Here is a 23,832-nt window from a genome sequence, read left to right on the forward strand (position 1 = left end):
ATATTGGGTACTAATTTTAGACTCTGGGTTGAATTTTGATATTGTAAAGGCAAACCCAATATTTGACACAGGATTCGAATACGGGATCTCAGAATGAAGTCCCTGCTACACACGCAATACAACCACGCTACCAAGGGGGTAAAAGTCAGTAAATCCCAAGACAATATTAATAATTATTTTAAAAAAATGTTCTGCGATGTGATTGAAATTTTAAATATCGACCTTTCACAAACTTTAAAAAAGAAGCAGTTGTCTACTTATCTCATGATCATTGTAAATACTAAATACTGTATCAGATATTAAACGTATTTTAAAAAATATGTTTAAAATGGCATACCCAAAAAACATTAAGAGGAACCAAGAACCTGGCAGTAGAAAATATCAACAAGGCCTCTTCCACCATCGTCTGCCGTAAAAGCCTCGCCGGGATACACGCTAGTAACAAGAAGTTTGACGCCAGAAATATGAATTTGGCTGGTTCGTGAATCTGAAAAAAAATATATTCATAATAAATAAATATTATTATTACAAATAAATAACCATTACGATCAACTATCAATTGTTTACAATAAACAACCCCAATCTCAATCTTCAATCCGATTCCTAGAATGAACCAATCGAAATACCTCATTTGCATGTCAAAAACACTTTGTTCTGATTGGTCAATATTTGAAATAGTTCCAAAAACCGAAAGTCGCTTATTGAAAATGGCGGTTAATCATATTAAAAATGTTATCTAAAAATATCTACCTACCTACATATGACTTTTTCCATTATGCCTATTGTATATCATCGACATTGAGAGATGTAAACAAAATATTTTGAAAAAGAAGATACGTACTTATTCTATATCTACATTTTGTTTTTCCTTCCCTGAATATACTATACGTAGGTATAAATCGCACTCTTAATAAAATAATGACCTATTTCAAAATTGTTTATTTGTGGCAGTCATCGGAAATCTAAGTATTCTTTTGCCACCTTTTTTAATTTGCTATAAAATTGAGCTTATTAAAGATAGGTAAAATGAAAACTATAGCATGAAAAAAAGAGAAATAACTAAAAGGTCGCAAACAGAAATTGGTTGTGTAACGATTCCCACAAATTGGCAATTTTGGAATGGGCCATTATTAAGAGTGCGATATTTTCCTTACCAACTGTTTAAAATACGCGACCAATCCTTGATTTTTGAGTTCGTCTCCCTGTTGCAGTATAATATAGCACAGTGTACTGAGTATAGTGCCGAGTTCACTGGCCATCCTGACTCCGCTCCTAACATCAGCAACTTCTAGCCCCAGTTAGGGTGCGCGTCGGCTTCCGCACTACTGTGACGTAAATATACTGATACTGACAGTAGGAGAAGGTGCAGCATTAGGATTAGGAGACGTTTGAGGAATTTTGTCTGAAAATACGAATTTGGTATTAACCTACATCCAAATACAATAATCAGGAGAATTGACTTTAGTGCTAATTGACATAATCGACATTTTTTTGAAAAAATTTATTTGGTTAAAAACAAAAAAATGATTTCAAATATGCATCTAACTTAGTTTCGCAAAAATGTCGCTTACGTCAATTAGCCTTTCAACCGTCGATATATAATATCAGCCCTGTTTTATATACTGTCCCACTGCTGGGCACGAGTATCTACTAGCGAGAGGGATATTAATAATTATTATAAGCAATAATATTTTTTTACGGATACTACAAGGTGATTTCACTGCCTAATATGACGTGGCAGATAGAGTATTTATTAACAAGATGTAATTATTTCTCGACAATCGATAGATCTCGGAATATTTGAAATAGTATTAGCACGTGAAAAAGAAAATTACCCTCGCAAATGTTTTCCATTTCTCCTCCAATAATCTCTGAATAATACCGCCGTCCAACATGTTTAAATGCTCTTGTTTCGTGCCGTTTAAGATAATGAATAGAGCTGAATTCCAGTCTAAAAGATAATACATAATTTAGATTTGTACATTTATTTTCAACTATAATTATGATACTATTAAGATCCAGTTTTAATGTAGAGCAATCTCTGAAATTACTGATTCGTTTTGTGTTTAGAATGTGGCCAAAAACGCGACGTGATTCCTTGTCGCTTTATTGTGATTGGTTGAGAGAGTAACACGTGACTGACGCATTGGTCCCTCGACCAATCACAAACATCAAAGTTAAACATCGACTTACGAGTTGTTTTGGGACATTCTAAGGGTGCAGTTTATTTTTTCACTAAGTCTAGTAATCTACATTATCCTGAGTGATTGAGTGATTGTGTGAAAATTTTAAACATCAGAATTAAACGTCACCGACTCACAAGTTGTTTTTTGGATACTGTAAGAGTGCAATTTATATTTTCACTGAGTATAGTAATCTACTCTATACCGCTTGTCTATTTTTAACCTGGAAACGGGCAATAACACAGGTCGTACTGTGAGCAAACCGAGATAAGAATAAACCTGTAAAATATTGGAACGGAACATACTAGTCCTTCCATCCGGCAGTAATGTATCCAAAGCATTCAAAGGGTACGCTGAGCAGGTTATATTAGAATATCTCCAAAACTCTCTGGCTGATAACTCAACATCTCCCTGAAAACGGACGCTCTACCGAGCTGGCACGCCAGGGTCAGTGGAGTGAACCCAGCGCGGTTCATCCGTCCGTTACTCGCTGGTACTTTTGGATGACGGAGGGCATAGCCGAACATGTCCTGGTGGAAAAGCAGATAAATCTAGTTTACGATTAATCGGACCGATATTTTTATCGGAACGATAATTAGGTAGGATACAAATTAATGTAATGTTAATTTTGAAATAGCATTGCGAAATATGTGTTTTATTAGCATTGATGACGTTCAAAGGACACAACAATATTGTCGGCAACGACATTTACCCAACAATCCGTCAACAATAAAATTTGATTCCAGCTAGAGTGTATTAGCTCTTACATTTTAAGTATTATTATCTATTTCATTATCTTTTATTTAATTACCAAATTACAGGCTGTCACGATGAATCATAATGCTAACTTGAAAATCAAATCTCTAAACAATCTTAAAGTTCCCAAATACAAACAAAAATATCCAAAACCAAACTTACAAGTTTATCACAAACGACAACCATATGCAGTATCATGTTGCCGAACGAGTCCTGGGCGTCAGGATCGGCATCAGAGTCTAAAAGAAGGTTGTATACCGCCTCATTGGCACAACACGCGGCCCAGGCCAGCGGGTACTCGCCAAGGTAGGCCAGGCCTTCGTAGTTAGTTTGACGAGCTGGCGGCACCCTCTGCTGGTCTCGAGGAAGGAAGAAACTTCCTAGAAAATAATTAACTATTATGTTTTTTATTTATTGCGTGCAAGTATTGGCAATGATAACGCGTTTTTCCTGTGCTTAGTGTTGACATTAGCTGACATAAAACCTTGCAATACATACTTAAGTTCTAAGGTATAGTTTATGTAATGGCATTGTTAATCGACTCGAGTTAATAATTTATGTTTTTTTTTGTTAAAAAAAATCTTACCAATAGCTCTTTGGCTAACGTCAGCACCTGCTTCTACTAAATCTTGTACCAATTCGTTATTACTGTACGCAATGGCCAGGTGTAAAGAGCTGGCCCCTAAAATAATAAAAAAAAACATATCATCACGCTCTTTCTCCATTTGCAGATCCCATGTAGGATGTTGCTAGTTAACGGCCACAATTCCAAAGTTGATATAAAGCAGAAAAACCTAACACCACTTTACCCGACCCAGGATTTGAACCGGAGACCCTCAGCACAATAATCGTACTCACGTAATACAACTACGCCACCAAAGCAGTGACCTTAAGCATGGTATAAGATTAGGTCAAAGTCAAATAATACATTCTACGTTTTCAATACTTACCTAAATATTCTTCGCCCTCCACAACGTCGAGGGATAACTTGGGAAAACATTTTACCAAAGTCCTTGCCAACCTCGTGTGGATCTATAGAACAATACAAAAAATCTATACTATTATATAAAGCTGAAGAGTTTGTTTGTTTGTTTGTTTGTTTGTTTGTTTGTTTGAACGCGCTAATCTCAGGAACTACCGGTCCAAACTGAAAAATTCTTTTTGCGTTGGATAGCCCTATGTTCGTGGAGTGCTATAGGCTATATATCATCACGCTATACCCAATGGGAGCGGAGCAGTAATAGCTAATCTCAGGAACTACCGGTTCAAATTGAAAAATTATTTTTGTGTTGGATAGCCCTTTGGTCGTTGAGTGCTATAGGCTATATATCATCACGCTATACCCAATGGGAGCGGAGCAGTAATAGCTAATCTCAGGAACTACCGGTTCAAATTGAAAAATTCTTTTTGTGTTGGATAGCCCTTTGGTCGTGGAGTGCTATAGGCTATATATCATCACGCTATACCCAATGGGAGCGGAGCAGTAATAGCTAATCTCAGGAACTACCGGTTCAAACTGAAAAATTCTTTTTGTGTTAAATAGCCCTTTGGTCATGGAGTGCTATAGGCTATATATCATCACGCTATACCCAATGGGAGCGGAGCAGTGGTAGCTAATCTCAGGAACTACCGGTTCGAACTGAAAAATATTTTTGTGTTGAATAGCCCTTTATTTGTGGAGTGCTATAGGCTATATATCATCACGCTATGACTAATAGGAGCGGAGCAGTAATGGCTAATCTCAGGAACAACCGGTTTGAACTGAAAAAATATTTTTGTGTTGGATAGACCTTTGTTCCTGGAGTGCTATAGGCTATATATCATCACGCTATGACCGATAGGAGCGTAGCAGTAATGAAACATGTCGCAAAAACGGGGAAAATGTATTAATTAGTTTTTAGAGCATCCGCTGCGTGCGCTGCGTAAACGGTTAAAGTAATTCAACAATAATATATGACGGGATTGTTCCTCTTAAAGAGTTCTACAAAAATATATTATAAACCAAAGTCCCCGCTGCATCTGTCTGCCTGAACGTGTTAAACTCAAAAACTATCCAACGTATTAAGATGACATTTGGTATGGAGACAGTTTGAGACCCTGGGAAGAACATAGGCTCCCAGGAAATTATACAGCGTGACTTTTATAACGGAAAACTTTAGCCCGAAAAACTTTATAACGCGGGCGGAGCCGCGGGCAAAAGCTAGTAAAATATAATGCGATATACCTCTAGGTAGCAAGCAATTTTTTATCAAGCCAAGACGCCTTACTACAATTGTTAACTCAATAGAAAACACAAAAATTATAAAATGACATCCTAATCGATGTCTCTATTCTCTCCCAGGGGCCGTCCTCACCCGAGGTCGCACTTAGCATAGTCAGTTCAATTTTTCAAGGGTTGCGAGCGCCTAAAGCACTTACCCGAATGTCCGGTTTGTTTGTATAAGCCCACCCTTGTCAAGCTGACAAACGTACAACAGATAAAAAACAAATGACATAAGCAAGCGACCAGTGGCGAATGGTGAATTCTTTCAAAAGGTAACCCAAGGCAAATAACAACTGCCTTGATTAAAATATCGCGGTCAATTTAATAGAAAACAAAACTAAGAGAAACGTTAATAAAGCTAAAAGGGAAGCCGGTAGGAATCGGGTCGTATCGACACTTCGCTTCTACAAGCGACAGACTTAAAATATCGCCACGAGATCGCTACCCAACTTAAAATTAGTATAATGTACAATAGTCAAAAAAAGTATTGCTAGAAATTGTCATTCTCATACATATTATTGTTTTTTATAAGCGTAAACTATTGTAGGAAGGAAGATAATATTTTTTTATTATATTCAACGACTGAGATTTTATTTGGGGCCTTGCAACGATCTTAATTATTCAAGAAGGTAGTATCTATATGAACTAGTCCGGTTATTTTGTTATTTACTACAATAACTAATCTATACTTATAATAAATCTGTAGAGAGGTCAATTCTGTACATGAAATATATTTCCAAAATAACTATCAGGGGTGATTAGGGATCGATACTGATGCAAAAAATGCAATTAGTAAAATTTTTGTCTGTCTGTCTGTCTGTCTGTCTGTATAACCGTTATAGAAACAAAAACTACTCGACGGATTTTAACGAAACTTGGTACAATTATTTTTCATATTCCTGAGCTGGTTATAGTATACTTTTCATCACGCTACAATTAACAGGAGCAGAGCAGTGAAGGGAAATGTTGGGAAAACGGGAGAAGTTACTCCATTTTTAAGCTTCCGTCGCGTGTGCAACTTAATGGTTAAAGCTACACAGAAATCATGTATGACGGAAATGTTCTCCTTAAAATTATATAAAAAATATCCTACGACAGCATATGTCTATCCTTTATGGTTGACTCACAATAACACGTGTAACTCCCGATAGCTTAGCAGTTCGAAGCTTTCTCATTATATTTGTCTACTCTTACGTTTATAACACTCTCAGTCATCCCTAATTAAAAAAGTTAACATTATTAAATATTCCATAAAAAAGAATTATAGAAATCGGTATAGAAACACCAAAGTTATACATGAAATACGCTAATAATAAGCCATCACGCGTGAATACTGAATCATGCTATAAGGTCGCGAATGCAAAGGCAGGCGGCTTGCTTGGCGCCTAGAGGCTAACGAATCACCTAGCGAGTAGCTTCGTAAAACGAACATTCTCGAACGTTCGCGACCGGCTCCATTTTGAAGTCCGAAATCCACGCGGGCGAAGCTGCGGCCGGAAGCTAGTTAGAAATAAATTCGTAGTCTGTATCATTTAATATTTTTGTCCTTATCATGTTTGTTTATCATGTGTGTGCAAGAGTGGCGCCAACGGGGACAGGAGGTGCACCCACTCAAAGATTCTAAAACTCGAATGAATTCACCAATTCCATTCCTAATATTCCGTACGCTCAATAACGATCTGCTCTATGTTATTGTTAAAGCAGCAGAGGGGAGGAACATGTTCTCTCGACTTTACCTACAATGTTTACATTTCTCATTCTCCATATCAACTTTCCCCAAGGCCATCGGCTGGCGACGCTCTTGTTATGATGCAATAAAAAAATTAAGTATATGTTATTGTCAACCTTGGTGTCGCATATAATAAGAACATGTAGTAATGATTCTCCGAGGGCGCCTCTGTAACACATCTGCCAGCAGGCGGTGTGGTCCTCCCACTTAGCGAGGGGGTCGTAGGGCGACAGGGAAGCTTCGATCGGTAGGACGACCTGCAAAACACTTCATGAAATAATAACAAGATGAGGTATAAATGTGTAATGAATTTTGTTACGTGAGTGTTTCGGGTTCTGGGATAATTACATTCGGTTTCGGGGCGAAGAATAAATAATCTTTCCATTTAATACTCTATTTGGACGGACCTTTAGATGCTTTTACGTGCAGTGTCATTAAAAATAAAAATTATCGGTTAAAAGGCTAATTGTCTTAAGAGCGTTTACGTGCCGCGCGTGAAGTCAACTATAGGTAATTCTTCGCAAAATTCACTCACACAGAGCCGTTGCGTAGCTGTGTGCGTAGAGTTAGCGCGTCGGCTATCTTTATAGTCAGACCAACCAATTTTGATCTTTTCGCTTTAATTATCTAATTGGAATGTAACTTATGATTTATGATAAATGAAAAATTCTATTATTAAATATATAAGAATTCATCATGAAATAGTTTATATGTATCATTTTGTAATTATAAAAAAAAAATAAACATTTTTAACAAATTTTAACGGCAATTTTACAAATTGTTATTTTCACTTTTTTTCTTAAAAATTTAAGCATTTGCATTTAGAAAGTACCCTTTAGTAAAGTGGAGCTCATCATGAAGCCGAAAGATAGGCACCAGAACTCCGTAATCAGACAATAAATCAGGAAAATTACTGTGCTACGATGTTTATAATGGACCACATAATTACTCCATAGATCTGCAGTTTTTAATATTTAGCGTATTGAAAGTTTAAATTAAGTCATTACAAATTACATATTGGAATTTATATTTTGAGTCAGAAGGTGTATGTAATGAGATGTCATTTTAGGTGTATAACTAAAAGTGAGAAATGAAAGACTTCTTTTTCGGAAGTTGGTTATATTTTTTGGATAGTTTTTTAAATAGATATTGCTTCTCAGTGACATCGATCATCAATCGATCGATTGTACATCCATGTATAACAATTTACCAGTTTTATATCCATAGTTTTGCATAATATTTGCGACACACGACGAAGCAAAATAGTTGGTTCTGTACATTTTTTTGGCTAACAGCAGTCAGCTTTGACTGTAAGTATGGGAATACCGTCTTTTACATCGCCACAGGCAACATCTTTATCAGTTTCTTCCCTAGCGGCCTCTTGCATCCTGTCCTCTGCAGCTAATTTCAATCATTTAGCTAACTCGTCGTAACATTTCATGTAAACATTTTGCGTTAATATTGGTAAATCTATGGAAGCTAACTGTTCGTTTAAATTTGATCTACCAACTTCAGTCATCATAGCTCCATTCACAGTTCCACGATATACGTCCGTACTATCAGTATATCTCTTAGCGCTTAAATAGCTTAAATTCCATATTGCACATTTTACACTTTAAACTCCTAAAAACTCTAAAAACTCTAAAATTTTACACTTCATTGTAAATGTTCGATACTACAACCTGTTGCTCTGTTGTGGTTATTGAGTGTTTTAATTTGATCCAAAAAATATTGAAAATCTATAATTTTGCGGCTTTTAATAACCTTATTTATTTTGAGTGTAATATCAGGCACGATTACCTAAAAATTAAAAAAAATATATAGAATTATTATTGTTATCGAAGTTTACGCAAACATTACATACTTAAGTAAAACTGCATATGGATCTAGACGCGTTTAATTTATACAAGTATAATGACGCCGAAACCTGCACAGGGTTAAACGTCAGGATAAAATTATATGTAAAATTGATGTGAGCGTGTAAACCTAAACTAGCCCAAATAGTTAAGAAGATAGGTATACTAACTACTACTAGTACTTTTATTCACTAGCTACATAAATTACCAAATCCCTTATTCCTAAGGTTCAAAGATGTGAAAGATATAGGATTCCGTCTCTCGTCACTTGAATTTTCTTAACAGTGCGCATCAGTGAACACAAAAACCTTGTTATTTGAAAGTAAGCGTACCTATGCATTATGCAAAAAAAACAGCCAAGTGCGAGTGGGACTCGCGCACTGGGTATTTGGCGAGTTGTAAACGTTTTGACAACGGGACAGCAAAGTGATTCTATAAGGTTAAGAGCTCACGAAGTGGTTTTTACTCGCGCCCGCCGTGGTTGAGAAACGGCTGTTTTATTTCCAAACTCATGACGACCGGAGATCTGTGCGATTTGTAACCACCGCGGTTCCGATTATGTCCTGCAAACTTGGCGAGCGATTATCGCAAGGCGGGTGGTTACAAGATGGACAGTTAACGGTCAGTTGAGTTCCAGAACGCCATGGACACATATTAGAAACGATCACGATGGAGGAAAATGGCGTCAGATTTCTGTAACCACCCCTCCCCTACCGACTACTGCAGTCGCCCACCTACTAACCACAGAGCGCGCTAGTGCTACCGTGGCCTGCACGATTCTACTAGTTGGCCGCCAATACAGCGGGTACCGCATACAACCGCGCACGCCGCGGGCGTAAAACGAGTTTTGAAATGTGCGTTTAGTCCATTGAAATGTTACAATTTAAGGACCGAATATTGCATTTCTTGGAGGACGCAATTTTATTTTTGGGCCATGTGTGTCAATAGAAGCTTAACCTCAAGTTTGTGGGGTCGCCACCCTTGTCCCCGGCCGCCATCTTGGAAAAAGGGGTGAAAACACTTTTTTCGCGATATCTCGGAAACTATACGTCTTACAAAAATTTTGTAAAGCCATAATTTGTAGCAAATTGTTTTACCTGCAAATATGTTTTTTTCTCCTTTATCCCGAAATGGTAACTCATACCTTTTCTACCTGCATAACATTCGATAAGTTAAATTTGGTAAGTTCTATAGCAAAGAAAAAGTTAGGAATAAATAAGTAAAGTTGTACGAATTTAACAAAAAATTGTAATAATATATTTACAATAAAAAAAATATCAAAAAATAAGTTATACATTTTGTTTCGACCGGATTCTCATGAGCATTGACGAACCCGGTAAACTTTGGAGCGCTGTAACAGCGTTTTAAATGAATGAAATAAAAAAAAATTATAAGGAACAATTTTCCTCAAAAGATCATTTACAAGTTAGTTTGAGGTAATTTTTGTAAAATGTAAAAAAGTTATAGAGCAAAAAGAAAACTTTTATAAATATTTTCTCACATTTTTGCTTATAACTTCTTTAATTTTAATTTAGGGCAAAAGTTATATAAACATATTTGTAGGCAAAACAATTTGCTACAAATTATGACTTTACAAAATTTATGTAAGATGCATAGTTTCCGAGATATCGCGAAAAAGTGTTTTCACCCTTTTTCCATGATGGCGGCCAGGGGACAAGGGGGCGACCTCACAAACTTGAGATTAAGCTTCTATTGACCCCCACGCATGTTCTAAAAATAAAATTGGGTCCTCTAAAAATACAAAGCTCATGTAACATTTCAATGGGCTAATTGTTTTAGCTTAAGATTCCATTTTTTCCTTCGAGTAACTATGCTCAAGTGTTTAATGAGTAAAAAGCAACAACCATAACTACCGACGCATGTTATAACATTAGTACATCAATCTTTTAGCTTTTGCTTTAGCCGAAGTTTCAGCGTTGTTACGTTTCCTTTTCTTGCCTAGAAATAGCTTTACTTCCCATTGTGTCTGAAACATAATAATATAATAATAATTTATAGTAACTACTAATATTATTGTCAATCATTAAAGAAAAAATATTTTACTTACTAAAGTACTAAGATGTGGCAATCACTGTATACACGTGACTATTTTTCTACGCACAGCAAAGTCCAACTGGAGTCTCGCCGGAGCGACGAGCGATACGTCCTCTCTCTAGAAAGCCTCAAGGCGGACTAATTTGAAACGATTTGCGTGTTGCGTTTTATAGTGGTATTTAAAATATTTATAGAAAAATAACAGAACTAATTTTGTAGAATTTTTAAATTGTATGTTTTTAAGGAGATGTTCTTCTATTATATTAATCCAATATTATATTCAATTAAGTAAGATATAGTGATAAAAAAATCATTTAAATGACCAACATTTCTGAAATTTTCGAATTCTTAGAATTTTTATTTCTCATGAATTAAACATAAAAAGATATTTTTCTCTACTAACTTTTTCTTCAGGATCTTTTTAGTTAGATAAAAATAACATATTGTTATGTTCCTTAGTGTTTTAAGATATTTTGAGCTTCGAAATAGACGTTCGAAGCGCAAATTTGAAAACCTCTGTTCAGTAATCATTAAACAATTTACAAATACTCAATAAATCTAAAAATTTTCTCTACTAACTTTTTAGACAACAAAATTTTCTATAATAATTACTAATTCATATGTTTTTAAAATAATGTTTTGATGGATATTATCTCCTTCGAAAAGTGCTGTTTTCGAGACATACGGCGCGCGGATGCGTAAACGCTCTTGCGACATTTCTTTTCGAAAATTTTAACTAGTTTAAAAAAAACATAGAAAATCTTGCGGATTGTATATGTATGGAACACAGTGTCGCAAAAAATGTCGCTTTCAACCATCGAAATAACCTACAACTATGTCCGTGAGTAAATACATAGTATAAAACAAAGTCGCTTTCTCTGTCCCTATGTCCCTTTGTATGCTTAAATCTTTAAAACTACGCAACGGATTTTGATGCGTTTTTTTTTCATAGATAGAGTGATTCAAGAGGAAGGTTTATATGTATAATAACATCCATTAAATAGTGGAGAAATACTGTTATTTTGTTATGTTATACCCGTGCGAAGCCAGAGCGGGCCGCTATGTTTTATATACAACGTTCACAGTTTTTCTGTAGTGTATTTAGTATCAGCATTGCACCCGTGCGAAGCCGGGGCGGGTCGCTAGTTATTTATTAAATCAATAGTCTTACCTGTTCTTGATCTCGAAACTTCCATCTCAAAGTACTCCGCTCGGTTGATGACCCTTCCCCCCCCGCGTACATGTAAGCCACAAACTCTTCCTTGATCAGCTTCTCTGCTGCCACCATACCGCCTTTAGCGTACGTCTCCAAAAGTAAACCACCTAGAAATTATGGGGATTAAAAAGGATTTCAAAACGAGGTTGTCCTTTCTTGTATATAAATAAATACTGTTTTGGTAATTGAATTGAATCTACTCTGAATGACTTGTGACCAAGCAATTTTATATAAATATTTTATGATTTAATTTCGATGGTCATTAACGTGAAGAAGCGTTTTGTTTTTTGGATTTTTTTTTAAAATGTTATTCTGGTTAACTGTACATTTCAGGAACCCTTACCTTTCTTATAATCAGCTAGTTTATAAAGAACAGTGTGGTCTTCACTGCTCGGCTGCGATATGACTCGGTCGAGCACCGAACCTGCACCCTGTACCGCACCAGCTGACAACACTTTAGCAACCGCGCTACCCATTGTAATATATAAAAGAATTTCTGCAAAATAAAAAAAAAATAGTTATATCTATAATGGTATATTTGACAATAAAACGTTAAGGACCAGTTCCACAACATTCAAGCAAAAGCTACTTGCGACATAATATCAAAACCGCGATAAAATCCCCAAAATAGTTTATTCAAAGTATCGCAACTGTTTATTGACATTTTGACGCTTACTGTCAGGCGAGTAAATAGCTCGTCTTTTTTTGCTTTGAATGACGGGGCAAACTTGCCGTTCGCCTGGTGGTAACCGATACGACCGGCAGTGTTGCCAGAAGGTTACATTTCTTACATTTTTCGTTACTTTTAACCCCCGCGCGTAACATGTAAGTAATTTTTATATTTAAGGCAATTTTCGTAACTTTTGAGAATAAACGCGCCTAAAACTGGCGGGTCTAAAAAGTATTTCACTCCATATCACACCTAGGATGGCTCGCCATGACAAAATGAAACGTATCTTGCATGTACTAAAACTTGATTTTGCTTGAGTGTGCGCGCGCACATTTTCTACTACGCGAGTCCCCGCGGTTTCGTAGCTACAGAAATGCTTGCCAAAAATGCGTAAATTAAAAAAAAAACAATAATGTAACTTTTGCAGCAAAAATGTAACATTTCAGGAAACGAAACGTAACTTACGCCTCAAGGGCCCTGGCAACACTGACGACCGGGGGGATAGTGCTTCTACTGTTTCTCCCCATTAACCTACTGTTTATCACCTTGAATTACAAAGTAAGTATTGTTTAGTATTCCACTGCGCTCGCCATCCTGAGACATGAGATGTAAAGTCTTATTATATCCAGAAGCTACACTAGCTACAATATTCTTCAAATCGGAACACAACAGTGACTACACACTTCATACTGTTATAAGTTTTAAAAAAAGCAATTCTTACCTCCTCATTACGTTATTTGAAATTCCAAATGTTTCAAATATAAACTGTGAGCGCTATGCTCAGTTATAGGTTAATTTTAAAACTTCAGTCATCTTAATTATTAAGCGTAAGGTTTTTACTAGGTAGGCAGTATTGACTCAACCCGAAACATAATTTAAAACCTTAATAACACTTTATCAAAAATACCATTAATAAAGTCACTTGCTTATAATAAAATTACGTATAACTTTGGAATACTTAAGTACATGATTTTATTTAACACTATAAATGCAATTATTTACAAAAAATACTGAGTACATGTATTCCTTTTTTATATTCTTTTAAAATGACAAAAGGCGGTTTATTACCGTAAAATGAGCGTTTGATTTAAGAATAAACAATTTTCGTAGTCATGGAAACTATGGAGAGTATCGGCAAGGAGCATCATTTTTGTGAATGTAAAAGTGTCCGTCGAAAAGCGTCAAAACAGTAGCGCCACGGTAGCAAGAAGTAAAATTTTAAGATAACGCCATTTTTATAGATTATATTTACAAAATTATTTTGGACTACGTAAATAGTTGAGATTTTATATTATACTGTAGTTTCATCAAATGCAACAGTCATTAGACATTAAATTGTTCAACTCAGCATATTTCGCACAGTTTACAACTGCTAACTTCGTGTCATACTCTCTTGTTACGCTAGCGCTATTGTGGTGGGATATTGAATTGTAATTTGCTGTTTACACCTTGACACTTTTTATCTTATCCCCCTAAAGGTGGTTCTTTCCTCAACACTCCATAATAAAAACATTTAAATTGTGATGTCACTCCCGAAAATAGCAGTCATTGCACATTTTATCTTCTGGAGATGGCATCAGTGGTTTCACTGATATCTTAAAGTTACTTTCTTAAATCTAATCTTCTAATTGGATTCTCAGCATAAAATTGCAATTTTTATGGGTGTTTTTCCAGGATTGCTACCTATTTGTGCCTTATATTGCTTGCTTGCTTGCTTATTCTCAGCAGTTTTCAATAAACGGTTTCACTTTCAATCTTTGACCCAATCCCGAGATAAAACTATAAAAATAAGTCATTGTGTACATGTCAAAAAAACTACATTCTGATTGGTCTCTTGTCGCGGTGGATCGAAAAATGGATTGGGATCGTTCTTCTCTTTTTAAAAACACTTCTTGTAACCAGTATAAAAAATGGTGTTGACCGATACCAATTAAGTATTTACTAGTCGATGCTTAGAATGCCCAAATCTCAACGGATTATATTTTTTTGAATGTTTTATATAAGTAATCATGTGCAAAGGCGTGCCTGTGCTAACTGCCAACGTAGCGGGGTCGCGGGGTAAGGGAGGTGCAGCGGGGATTTGTATCATGTATGCCGTGGGTTGCCGATAGAAGGTGATATAGATGTCTATATAGGTATTTACGTCAAAGGAAAGCACTTGTGAGCGTCGTATTTATATTTCGTGCGCGCTAGTATTGGTGTAACCACTATTTTCAATATCTATATTAGCAATATAAATTGTCAAAAATATTTTAAACAGTATGAGCCCATCAAAAACAGGTTAGGGGGCCCTATTGCGTCTACGGGGGCGAATACGTCTTATAATTACGGGCGTTCTAATCAACGGACAACTTTGATAGCCGAATAGGTAAGTAGGAGATTTTAGACTTTTTAATCTATACGGGTACCAAGCTGTCCAAGAATTGAAACGACGAAACGCCCCCGTAGAGGGAATAAGGCACCTTGACCTTAAATGTAAAGATGGGAGCCACGTTTAATATCGAGAAGTTACGATTTAAGGGGCGTATTACATATCAATCTCACCTTTGAGCAGAATCTCAAGTAGACGGTTAAGGAAATGAACTCTTAAGAAGCAAAGCTTAAGTTGCAATTAAGGACCTCATCTAGTTCATACAAAAACTTTATAGGTCATCTCGTAATGGGTTACATTTTTGATCTAAGTACCTACTTCTCACTTTACTTAGATTAAAAATGTAAACAAGCAAAAAAAATAAATAAAAAAAGAAACACTGGTCAGCCAAACATAACGAAGCCAACAAAAATAACGATTTTTAGAAGTTAATATCTTATTAAAAACCGTTTGAGCCGTATTAACGAAATTTAGGTTACAGTTTTAGTCTAAGTAGTTTTAATAAATAAAACGAATTTAATTTTTTTATGTTAAATAAATTTTGATTTATTAAGTGGTTGAAAATGGTTCCAAATGATTTGTGAGATATACTTAACCTACGTCTTCTTCGTTGCCTTTCTTTTCTTCTTCTTCTCTTATATTATGGCCGATTATCGATGATTTTAGCAATGTTGGGTAATAATAGCAGATACAAAAGCAAGAGACAAAAAAATCAGTCGCCATTTTGACGTTCTACGTAAAAAAAACCGTTTCTTTTTAATAAGATTTAACTTGGCATGACACACGTAGATAATATCGGAAAAAAGGATGTAAATCCCTACTCAATTCGTATTAATTTTACTAAACTACTTACAGAAAAAAAGTAAAAAAAAAATGATTATGTTAGTCAATCGATCGGTTGACAACGGATTGCTGAGGAAAGGAGGGGTGAAGTACCCGCCGCGCCCCGCACGCCCGGGGCTATCGCCTGTCGAGTATTGCGTCGCGTCGGGTCCCGACAGCTAAGCGCACTGTAGTTACTAAAACATTATAACCTTTAGTTGATACCTAATACATCCCCTATACTTACAATATTGATACTAATCGCTAATGTAAAATCTATTTGTCGATTTTGTATTCATTGCTACGTGAGAAACAAGTGGACTCGTAGTCAAAATGAAGACACATTGCAATCGTGTGAGCATCAGGGTAACCAACTGCCAAAAATATTTACCCCTAATGCTAAGGTAAAAATCCCCTGAAAACAATTATCTTTTTGTTTTTATTTTTTAAGCATATATTTGAGTATGAAAAACCCTACAATTTTAGTTGCTGGTATGAATGTTATGGGCGTTCTACCATTTAAAGCAAACAAACAAGAAACAGCATTTTTCCAGTTAATAATTTTAGAATAGACAAAGTAAATAGTCACCACGGAATACAAAAGTATTTTTTTTTTAATTTATAATGTCCTATTTCTAAAGTAAAAGTGATAAAATTTCCTTTTTTATTTAACTCCGCATTCTCATTCTTAGTCAAAAAGAATTATGCTCGAAATCTCTTAATCGCTACGCGAACGAAGAAATATGATTGCAATAATAAATACTTTAAAATATTTCACGTCCAAAAAATCATCTTATTAATTCTTTCCCTAAATTTACGTGGAAACACATTACGTTGGGAACCCTGGTGAGCACTGGGAGCGGGAGGCGTGTGGCGCGGCGGGAGGGGGGTATAGATGGTCGTACCGCGCCCGGCTCGGCCTTCGCGTCGCACCGCCGCGCGCCTTTACTTCAGCCCCCGCGCCCCGCGCTGCCCTCGGTTCCCGCGCTCCCCGCCTACCGCTTAGTACGCTCGCGAGTCGACACAACTCACGACTTAAAACCGTATCGAACATTCCCCTCACGCGCCTCAAGCGTCGATGTTGTGATATTTTATTTATAACAAAATGTATAACAAAACCTTTATAAACAAAAGTGAATCGTGAGTCGAGTGAGTTGCAACTTCATCTTGCCAACGACGGATTAACGGTACAATAAAACCGGATTAATTACGGTACTTAAATTTAATATTTTTGTACATATGGGGACATAATTAAGTGTATAGTTTGTTTGTACGCATAGTATAATTATCAAAACTATAAATAAACTAGAAATTTATGTAATATTGTCATTCGAGTACTTCCCTTAAATGTTACTACCGTTGTATCCAAACTCGATTTGTTGTCACTTCGTTTTTTGACGCGTTTTAGTAGTTTTCTGATATGATAGTGTTACTGCGCTACAAGTGTTTATGTGATTTGTTTACGATAGATATTTTACCAAGACTGCGTAATTTATTTACATTTATGAAATTTAACATTATCATCATAATTGGAATAAGAGGAAATAATTAGTGAAATCCGTCGCGTCTTGAATTTGCACTCATAGTTATACTACCAAGTGTCAGCTGTCATTTGAACTAGTGCACAACACACAGATAATATATACTAAATACTATTGGAAATACGTAACCAATGACTTATTATCGTGTTTACAATACCTATTTTCCTGAGGTACGATGAGATTAGCGTAATCGGATTAACGTCTTGAAGACAATAAACAATTCAAAAAACGTAAAAATGCCGCTTTATTTTTTATTGCAGGAAAATAATTAATTATTGTGAAATAATTATTTATAATAACTCCTTAAGGATCAACAGAATTGAACTGCAATCCATTCAAACTGACTAGTATGGTGTCAACTGTCAATATTGACAGCTTGTAGTTGCGAACGGAGCGGCGCTTATAATATAATAACTACTTCTAAGTGAAAACCTGGATGTGAATAAAAATTATTAGTCAAGGAAGTAAAATTATTTGTTGTTTAAGTGAATAAATAGGAAATATTACTAGAAAATAACAAAATAAAAAATATGTTTATATTTCAATGCAACGCCGTTTACAATTATAGACTAAAACATGCAGATGGTCCATAATGAAACTGGTTGTAGGTAAAATTTGCGATTGAACACAGATTTACACGTGGTGTTTTCAAAAAGTTTTAATGTGTTTAATAGTTTAACCAGTCCGATATTTTAAACGAATTCAAAAGAAAGTTATCAAAACGATTCGTAATGGCGTCGTACATATGTAATGTTATCGAAATTGCAAAATATAGTCTAATCTTGTATAGCTTTCTAACAAATTTAAAAAAAATCATAAGTAAGTATATATGTATGTTTGTCCACATATATCTCAGAAACTGGTAATCGGATTGTGATCATTCTTTTTTCATAGACCCCAACTTAGAAAACAGTAAAGATTACATTAAAATATAATAAAACCGTGTTTTGTCTTTGACGATTTTTGTTTAAAATATATACTTGTTATTATTAATTATTTGTTTTATGTTAACATATTTCATTTTAAGCAAATTAAACGCATATCCATCCATTTTATTTTACTTTTCTTCTTTACCATTTTGAATTATTTCACTACTAAATAGAGTGTGAATATGCGTAGGTACAAATACTGTCACTTCTGCGGTGTAAAATCTAGAGTGCATATGGCGTTTTAGTTGCCATTTCACTTATTCTTTATCTTGAACGCTTTAGCACTGCATGTTATTAAAAAGTTTAGTAAGACTATGATGGATGTTATAGCGTTGCAGTGAACTTTAGCTTTACCTCCAGATTTGAACAAACAGTTTAGGAGCCGTTCAAATATTACGTAACGTAATCTTGAAGATTTTTGTGTCTCCTCTCCCCATGTAACGCATCGTAACGTTTTACAAGACTCCCTTTCCCCCCAAATTGCGTTACGTAATACTTGAACGGCTCCTAATATGGACGTTCGTGTTTATCGGTTGAATATACTTCAATGTATAAATACCATTTTCTGTGTTTGGCAATTGTCAATTTTATATGGATATTATCTATTATAATCCTCTTTATTTAAGTATAGAAATCAATGAATTCCCGTGTCTATTTTGATAAAACATAGAACAATAATTTGGTCTACTCGAGGAATATATAATAGAACAATTTTTGACTGATTGTTTATCTCTTTGTTCTAAGTTCATACGCATATCACGTAAAGGCCACCCATTCGATTTAAAATCTAAATATGTAGTCCATTGAAAAGTTACATTTTTAGGCCTTACCTTGCGTTTTTTAGAGGTTGCAATTTCATTTTTTTGAAGTGTAGGAGGGGTCAGTGTAAAGCTAAAATCAAGTTTATGAAAGCCGCCATCTTGAAAATAGGATTTGAAATGGTTTTTACGATGTATCTCTTAAACTATTTATCTGACAAAAAAAAATTATAAACATTTTTTGTTGCAAATTAAATTCTCTACAACTTTGGTCCAGTAACTTTTTGTCCTAGAACTATAAATAAAAAGTTATAAGCGAAAATGTTAAGAAATTCAATGTTAAGCAATGTCCATTGCAACGTCATCAGAACGTGTGTTTATCATCAGAATCTACAACCCGTAGATTGGAACATAATATTGTGAGCGCGTTGTCGAATTCAGAATAGTAATACTATGCTGTGTACTTTTTTTTATAATGGTATTCAATAAAGGACATGTCCGTGTTCTGTATTAGGGGCCGTCCAAGTATTACCTAAGGCAATTTTGAAGATTTTTGACCCCCCCCCCCCCCCATTGAACGCGCCGTAAAGTTCTCCTTACGCCCCCTCCCCTCCTCCAAAAGCTATGTAACTCTAAAGTGACATTTTATTTTTAATATTCATAATTATTTTACAGATAATACCGGAAAGTTGCTAAAATACCTTTGTTATTGTTTTAAAATAAAAAAAAAACAATGTTACATAACGCTTTGTACGAAACACCCCTCCCGCCCCTGTAACGCATCGTAATGTTTACAAGTCCCCTCCTCCCCCTCAAATTGCGTTACGTAATACTTGCACGGGCCCTTACCTAGTAGATTGATTTTTTTTGGACATCAGTAGCTGTCAGTAATAATTGTCATTCGTGGATATAAAGAAAAAATGAAAAAAATACTGTAGAACGTTGTCATAAGGCGTTATTCTTAGGGACAAATAATTTAATAACTAATTATAATGTTTACGAGTACTTTCTTATTTGTAAAAGACACATTTTGATTGATTTGATTCTTCACATAAACAAAAGTGGTTACTAAGCTTAAACATTTTTTACAGATTTAAGATTATAATTTGAAAATATGCCAAGAAAGAAGGGAATTAAATGGACGAGGATTTCAAAGAAAAAACAGCACGTGTGTACGTCTAATTTGCGTAGCGTTGAAGAACCCTCAGGGCCAATACAAAATGATCGTAATGCGCAACCAGGTAATGGACTTTTTGTTAAGGGATTTATTGAGGGACGGCGGTACTTGGATAGCTTTTCGGATTCGATTCTCACTGGGGGTAAACTAAATTTATATGTATGTATACTAAATATTTTTTTGGTATCCTGAGTGACATTTAAGGAGTTATCAATTCCCTTATAATTATTCCTTTTCTCTAAAACGCATCTATAATTCTTCTATCAATATATGGAAAACAGTGGAAATTTTATACCCGAAAAGAACTTTCAAAGGAGTGAAGCCACGAGCAACACCTAGTATCACCACTCATCGTTACACCACTGTGACTTACAAATGTCATTAGCTTTAAACATTACTTATATACAGGGTCATTTTGACATTGAGTTCATAAATGAAACCATATACTTGCTTGTCTTCTTGAAAACAAAACTTCACCATAAGTTATTCTAACCATATAAAATAAAAAGTTATGTTTTAAATAAAACATATCAATTATAATTGATTTTAATTTTACATGCGTGCCACTGCTGATCCTGGCTTACAGGAGTTGTAGTGGTGGGTGTGAGAATGCGGGAAAGGCTCTTTTGGCACAATATAGCGAAGGTGAAAACCAAAATGTGGTTACATTTAGCATCGCAATGTAAAAATGACCTTGTGTACTATGCTACTCGATACCCTCTTGTCTATTTGAGACAATAAACAGCAATATGCAATCAGTGAATCAATAATTAAAATTAAATATACTACGTAGATGTCTTTTTTTTACAGCTACAACAGACACACATGGACAGCATATTAATTTAAAAAAATCTGTAGTATACACCACAAGGCTTGATGAAATGAAAGTAGTATTAAACCCTCAGACAGTGACTGACCATACGAAATTTTTGAGCAAGTATTTGCCGAAAGCAAACCTAAAGCCACCGATGATTCCCTAAAACATGCAATGAGCCGTCATAGACACAGTGACGGACCTATGGCGTACGTCAAATTAAAATATAAAATCGATCGCATTAATATAAATATTGCACATAAAAAGATTTTGCTTGATCGAAAACAAAACAAGGAATTGCAAGGTGCACCCAATAGTAATTCAGACAAAGGAATAACAAAAGATGAAGACGTAACAAAGCCGAAGATTCCCAAGACGTCCAGGAAAAAAAACAAAGACAAAACCGTAGAAAGTGTCGTGAGAGCTCACAAGACTATAAATTACCGCAAGAATTATATAATCATATACAACCAGAGGACTGACGAAGCCGATGTTTATTATTTAAATAATACAGGGATGGTCATACAACATTATCGAACTGATAATGGAAGGCATAGTCTTTTTCAAAGTTCACCAAACACTGCGACCATACGGTATTGCTGTTGGTACAAGCGGCAAGATATCGTAACTTCGATGTTGATGCACGTTCCTGCAATATCGGTTAGGTGTATGGGCGCACCTCACTGGTGCGAAGGACGGTGTACGTGTTGCTGTAAAAAAATTATACAAACCTCTAATGCCAAAGCTAAAACATCCAAAGGTTTGACTACCGCGAAAAAAGATCTTGTCTCTGAAAAGCATCAAATACAGGCACAATAGAAGTCAATTCAGAAATAATTGTTACTCCGATGCCACTTAATGTGTTGATAGATAATATGATCAATACACCCGAATTAGTGCCGCCTACATCCAATTTAATCCAAAAAGCTTTTGCATTTACTACCCCGGACGAAACGAAGCGGAGAGGTTCTAATAAAAATTAAACTTTGTCGTAGGGACCCAAATATTGTTTAATTATAAAGATGGCAATGAATATTACAAAATAGGTCCAGGAGGTGTTATAAGCCAGCACTTTAAAAACGTTTCGCAAGCGTTTATAGAACAACATGTAGTTAATAACAAGAATGCAATAATAAAAAGTTTGTTGTTGGTTTGCGCGCCAAAATTTGATTCATGCGTGGAGGAATAGTAAAATATTACCATCTAATTACATGAGAACTCCGCATACATGTTCTCTTGATGAATGCGTTTGTTGTTGCAAGCCAATCAAATTATCTGCAAATAAATCGAATAATGATTTAAAAAAGTTGTCGTTACCTGACTTTGCAAACTATACAACTGAAGTTTGTACTAAACTTCCTCCATTAGAATTTGCTTTTGCGAACCATGAACCTGCTCTGTTAAACGATGTAGTACCTGATGAGCCCTCAGTTGGCAATGCTGTTGCAGATGCCGTTAGGGATAATTTAGTCGATAAAGATGAACGCGAGAAACGAATGTTTATTTGTTTAAAAACAAAAGTATTACTCGAAAAAACGTTGGATAAATTGAAAAATGTATCCGTTCAATTTAATAGAAAGGACAAAATTACCGCAGTACTTAATATTCCAGTTACAACCCTGTCCACTAACGAGCTTAGAACCCTAAGCGATATACTAACTCAAAGCGCAAAAGACCATAGATGCTCTGAAACCAACTCGCTCCGGTGATGCAACGGGTAATCCTTGTAATCCCACAGCAACTGCTCCCACCAATTTGAATAACATAATTAATGATAAAGAAAAGAACGTGCAGGATAAATTAAGACTTACAGCGAGAAATCATTTGTATACCGCCTTCTCAAGCTGGTCTTCATTACACAATGCAGAGAAACTCAGGTCTTTTAAATTATTTGTGAACAGTAAAATCGGAAAAGTAGGCCCCAAAGCAATAAAACGTGTAAAGAGTAAATTGCTCGCGGCAATACCGACCAAACGGAGAAATGTAACAAAAGCACCTGAACAAACAAAACAAATAATTCATTCCAAAACAACGAAGAAACGGACAACAACTAAGACATTAAGCCGAACTAATTCATATAAATCGCAGACAGAAACTAAAATACTTAAAGCGGTTTTACAACGCACAGAAAATTCGAAGAGAAACAATATTCAGAACAAACCAGGGCCTTCAAATGATCCGTTAGATATAACTTACTTGCATTCGATAGTTAATAAACCATTTAAACCTACAGGCGATCCACCACCTGATATCGAAAAACCTTTCAACTCCGTGAAAATTTCCGTACTAATATACGATAGTTCGGATGAGAATGATGTTATAACTGACGAATTACCGTCTCTTCCTACCGAGATAATCAGCACTGCACAAGTAAATGACGATGATTGTATACTCGGAGCGTGATTTTAATTTCATATGGGTGGAATCAAATATTCAGCCATTCTGAACACAATTATTCTGCCTAATTACCTGAGCATTACAAATATTTTCTTTTAATTAAAAAATGAATAACAATTCGTGGCAAAAATCCAGATGGAATATCGATTAAGTTTTTATAGTCAATAAAAATTGTTACCAATTGCAGATAAACTATTGCATTAAATATCTTCCGATCAATTAGGAATACACCAATCAAAACAAGTCACCATTTACTAACATAAGACAAACTTTGCTCTGATTGGTCGATTTTTGC

The 23,832-nt window shown here is 35.4% G+C and overlaps 1 protein-coding gene and 1 long non-coding RNA gene across 2 annotated transcripts; one reads left to right on the forward strand and one right to left on the reverse strand.

The window, feature by feature from the left end:
• Positions 1-337: 337 nt before the first annotated feature.
• On the reverse strand, positions 338-12,554 carry LOC119191818 (transient receptor potential cation channel subfamily V member 6-like; the record flags this gene model as incomplete). The annotated part of the gene is given in 13 exon segments (XM_037445685.1): positions 338-372; positions 374-487; positions 1,155-1,291; positions 1,294-1,402; positions 1,836-1,951; positions 2,489-2,587; positions 2,590-2,713; positions 3,102-3,319; positions 3,526-3,621; positions 3,890-3,971; positions 7,048-7,188; positions 12,014-12,165; positions 12,402-12,554. Coding segments are annotated over 13 exon segments (1,556 nt in total), but the record flags the coding sequence as incomplete, so codon positions are not given.
• A 4,348-nt stretch (positions 12,555-16,902) lies between these two features.
• Positions 16,903-21,935, forward strand: LOC115448423. Its single transcript, XR_005113536.1, has 3 exons — positions 16,903-17,133; positions 20,241-20,390; positions 21,137-21,935. It is a non-coding gene; the product is annotated as an uncharacterized LOC115448423 (long non-coding RNA).
• The last annotated feature ends 1,897 nt before the right edge of the window (positions 21,936-23,832 follow it).

Source organism: Manduca sexta, unplaced genomic scaffold (genome assembly GCF_014839805.1).
Source record: "Manduca sexta isolate Smith_Timp_Sample1 unplaced genomic scaffold, JHU_Msex_v1.0 HiC_scaffold_1954, whole genome shotgun sequence".
In the NCBI taxonomy this organism is placed as follows: Eukaryota; Metazoa; Arthropoda; class Insecta; order Lepidoptera; family Sphingidae; genus Manduca; species Manduca sexta.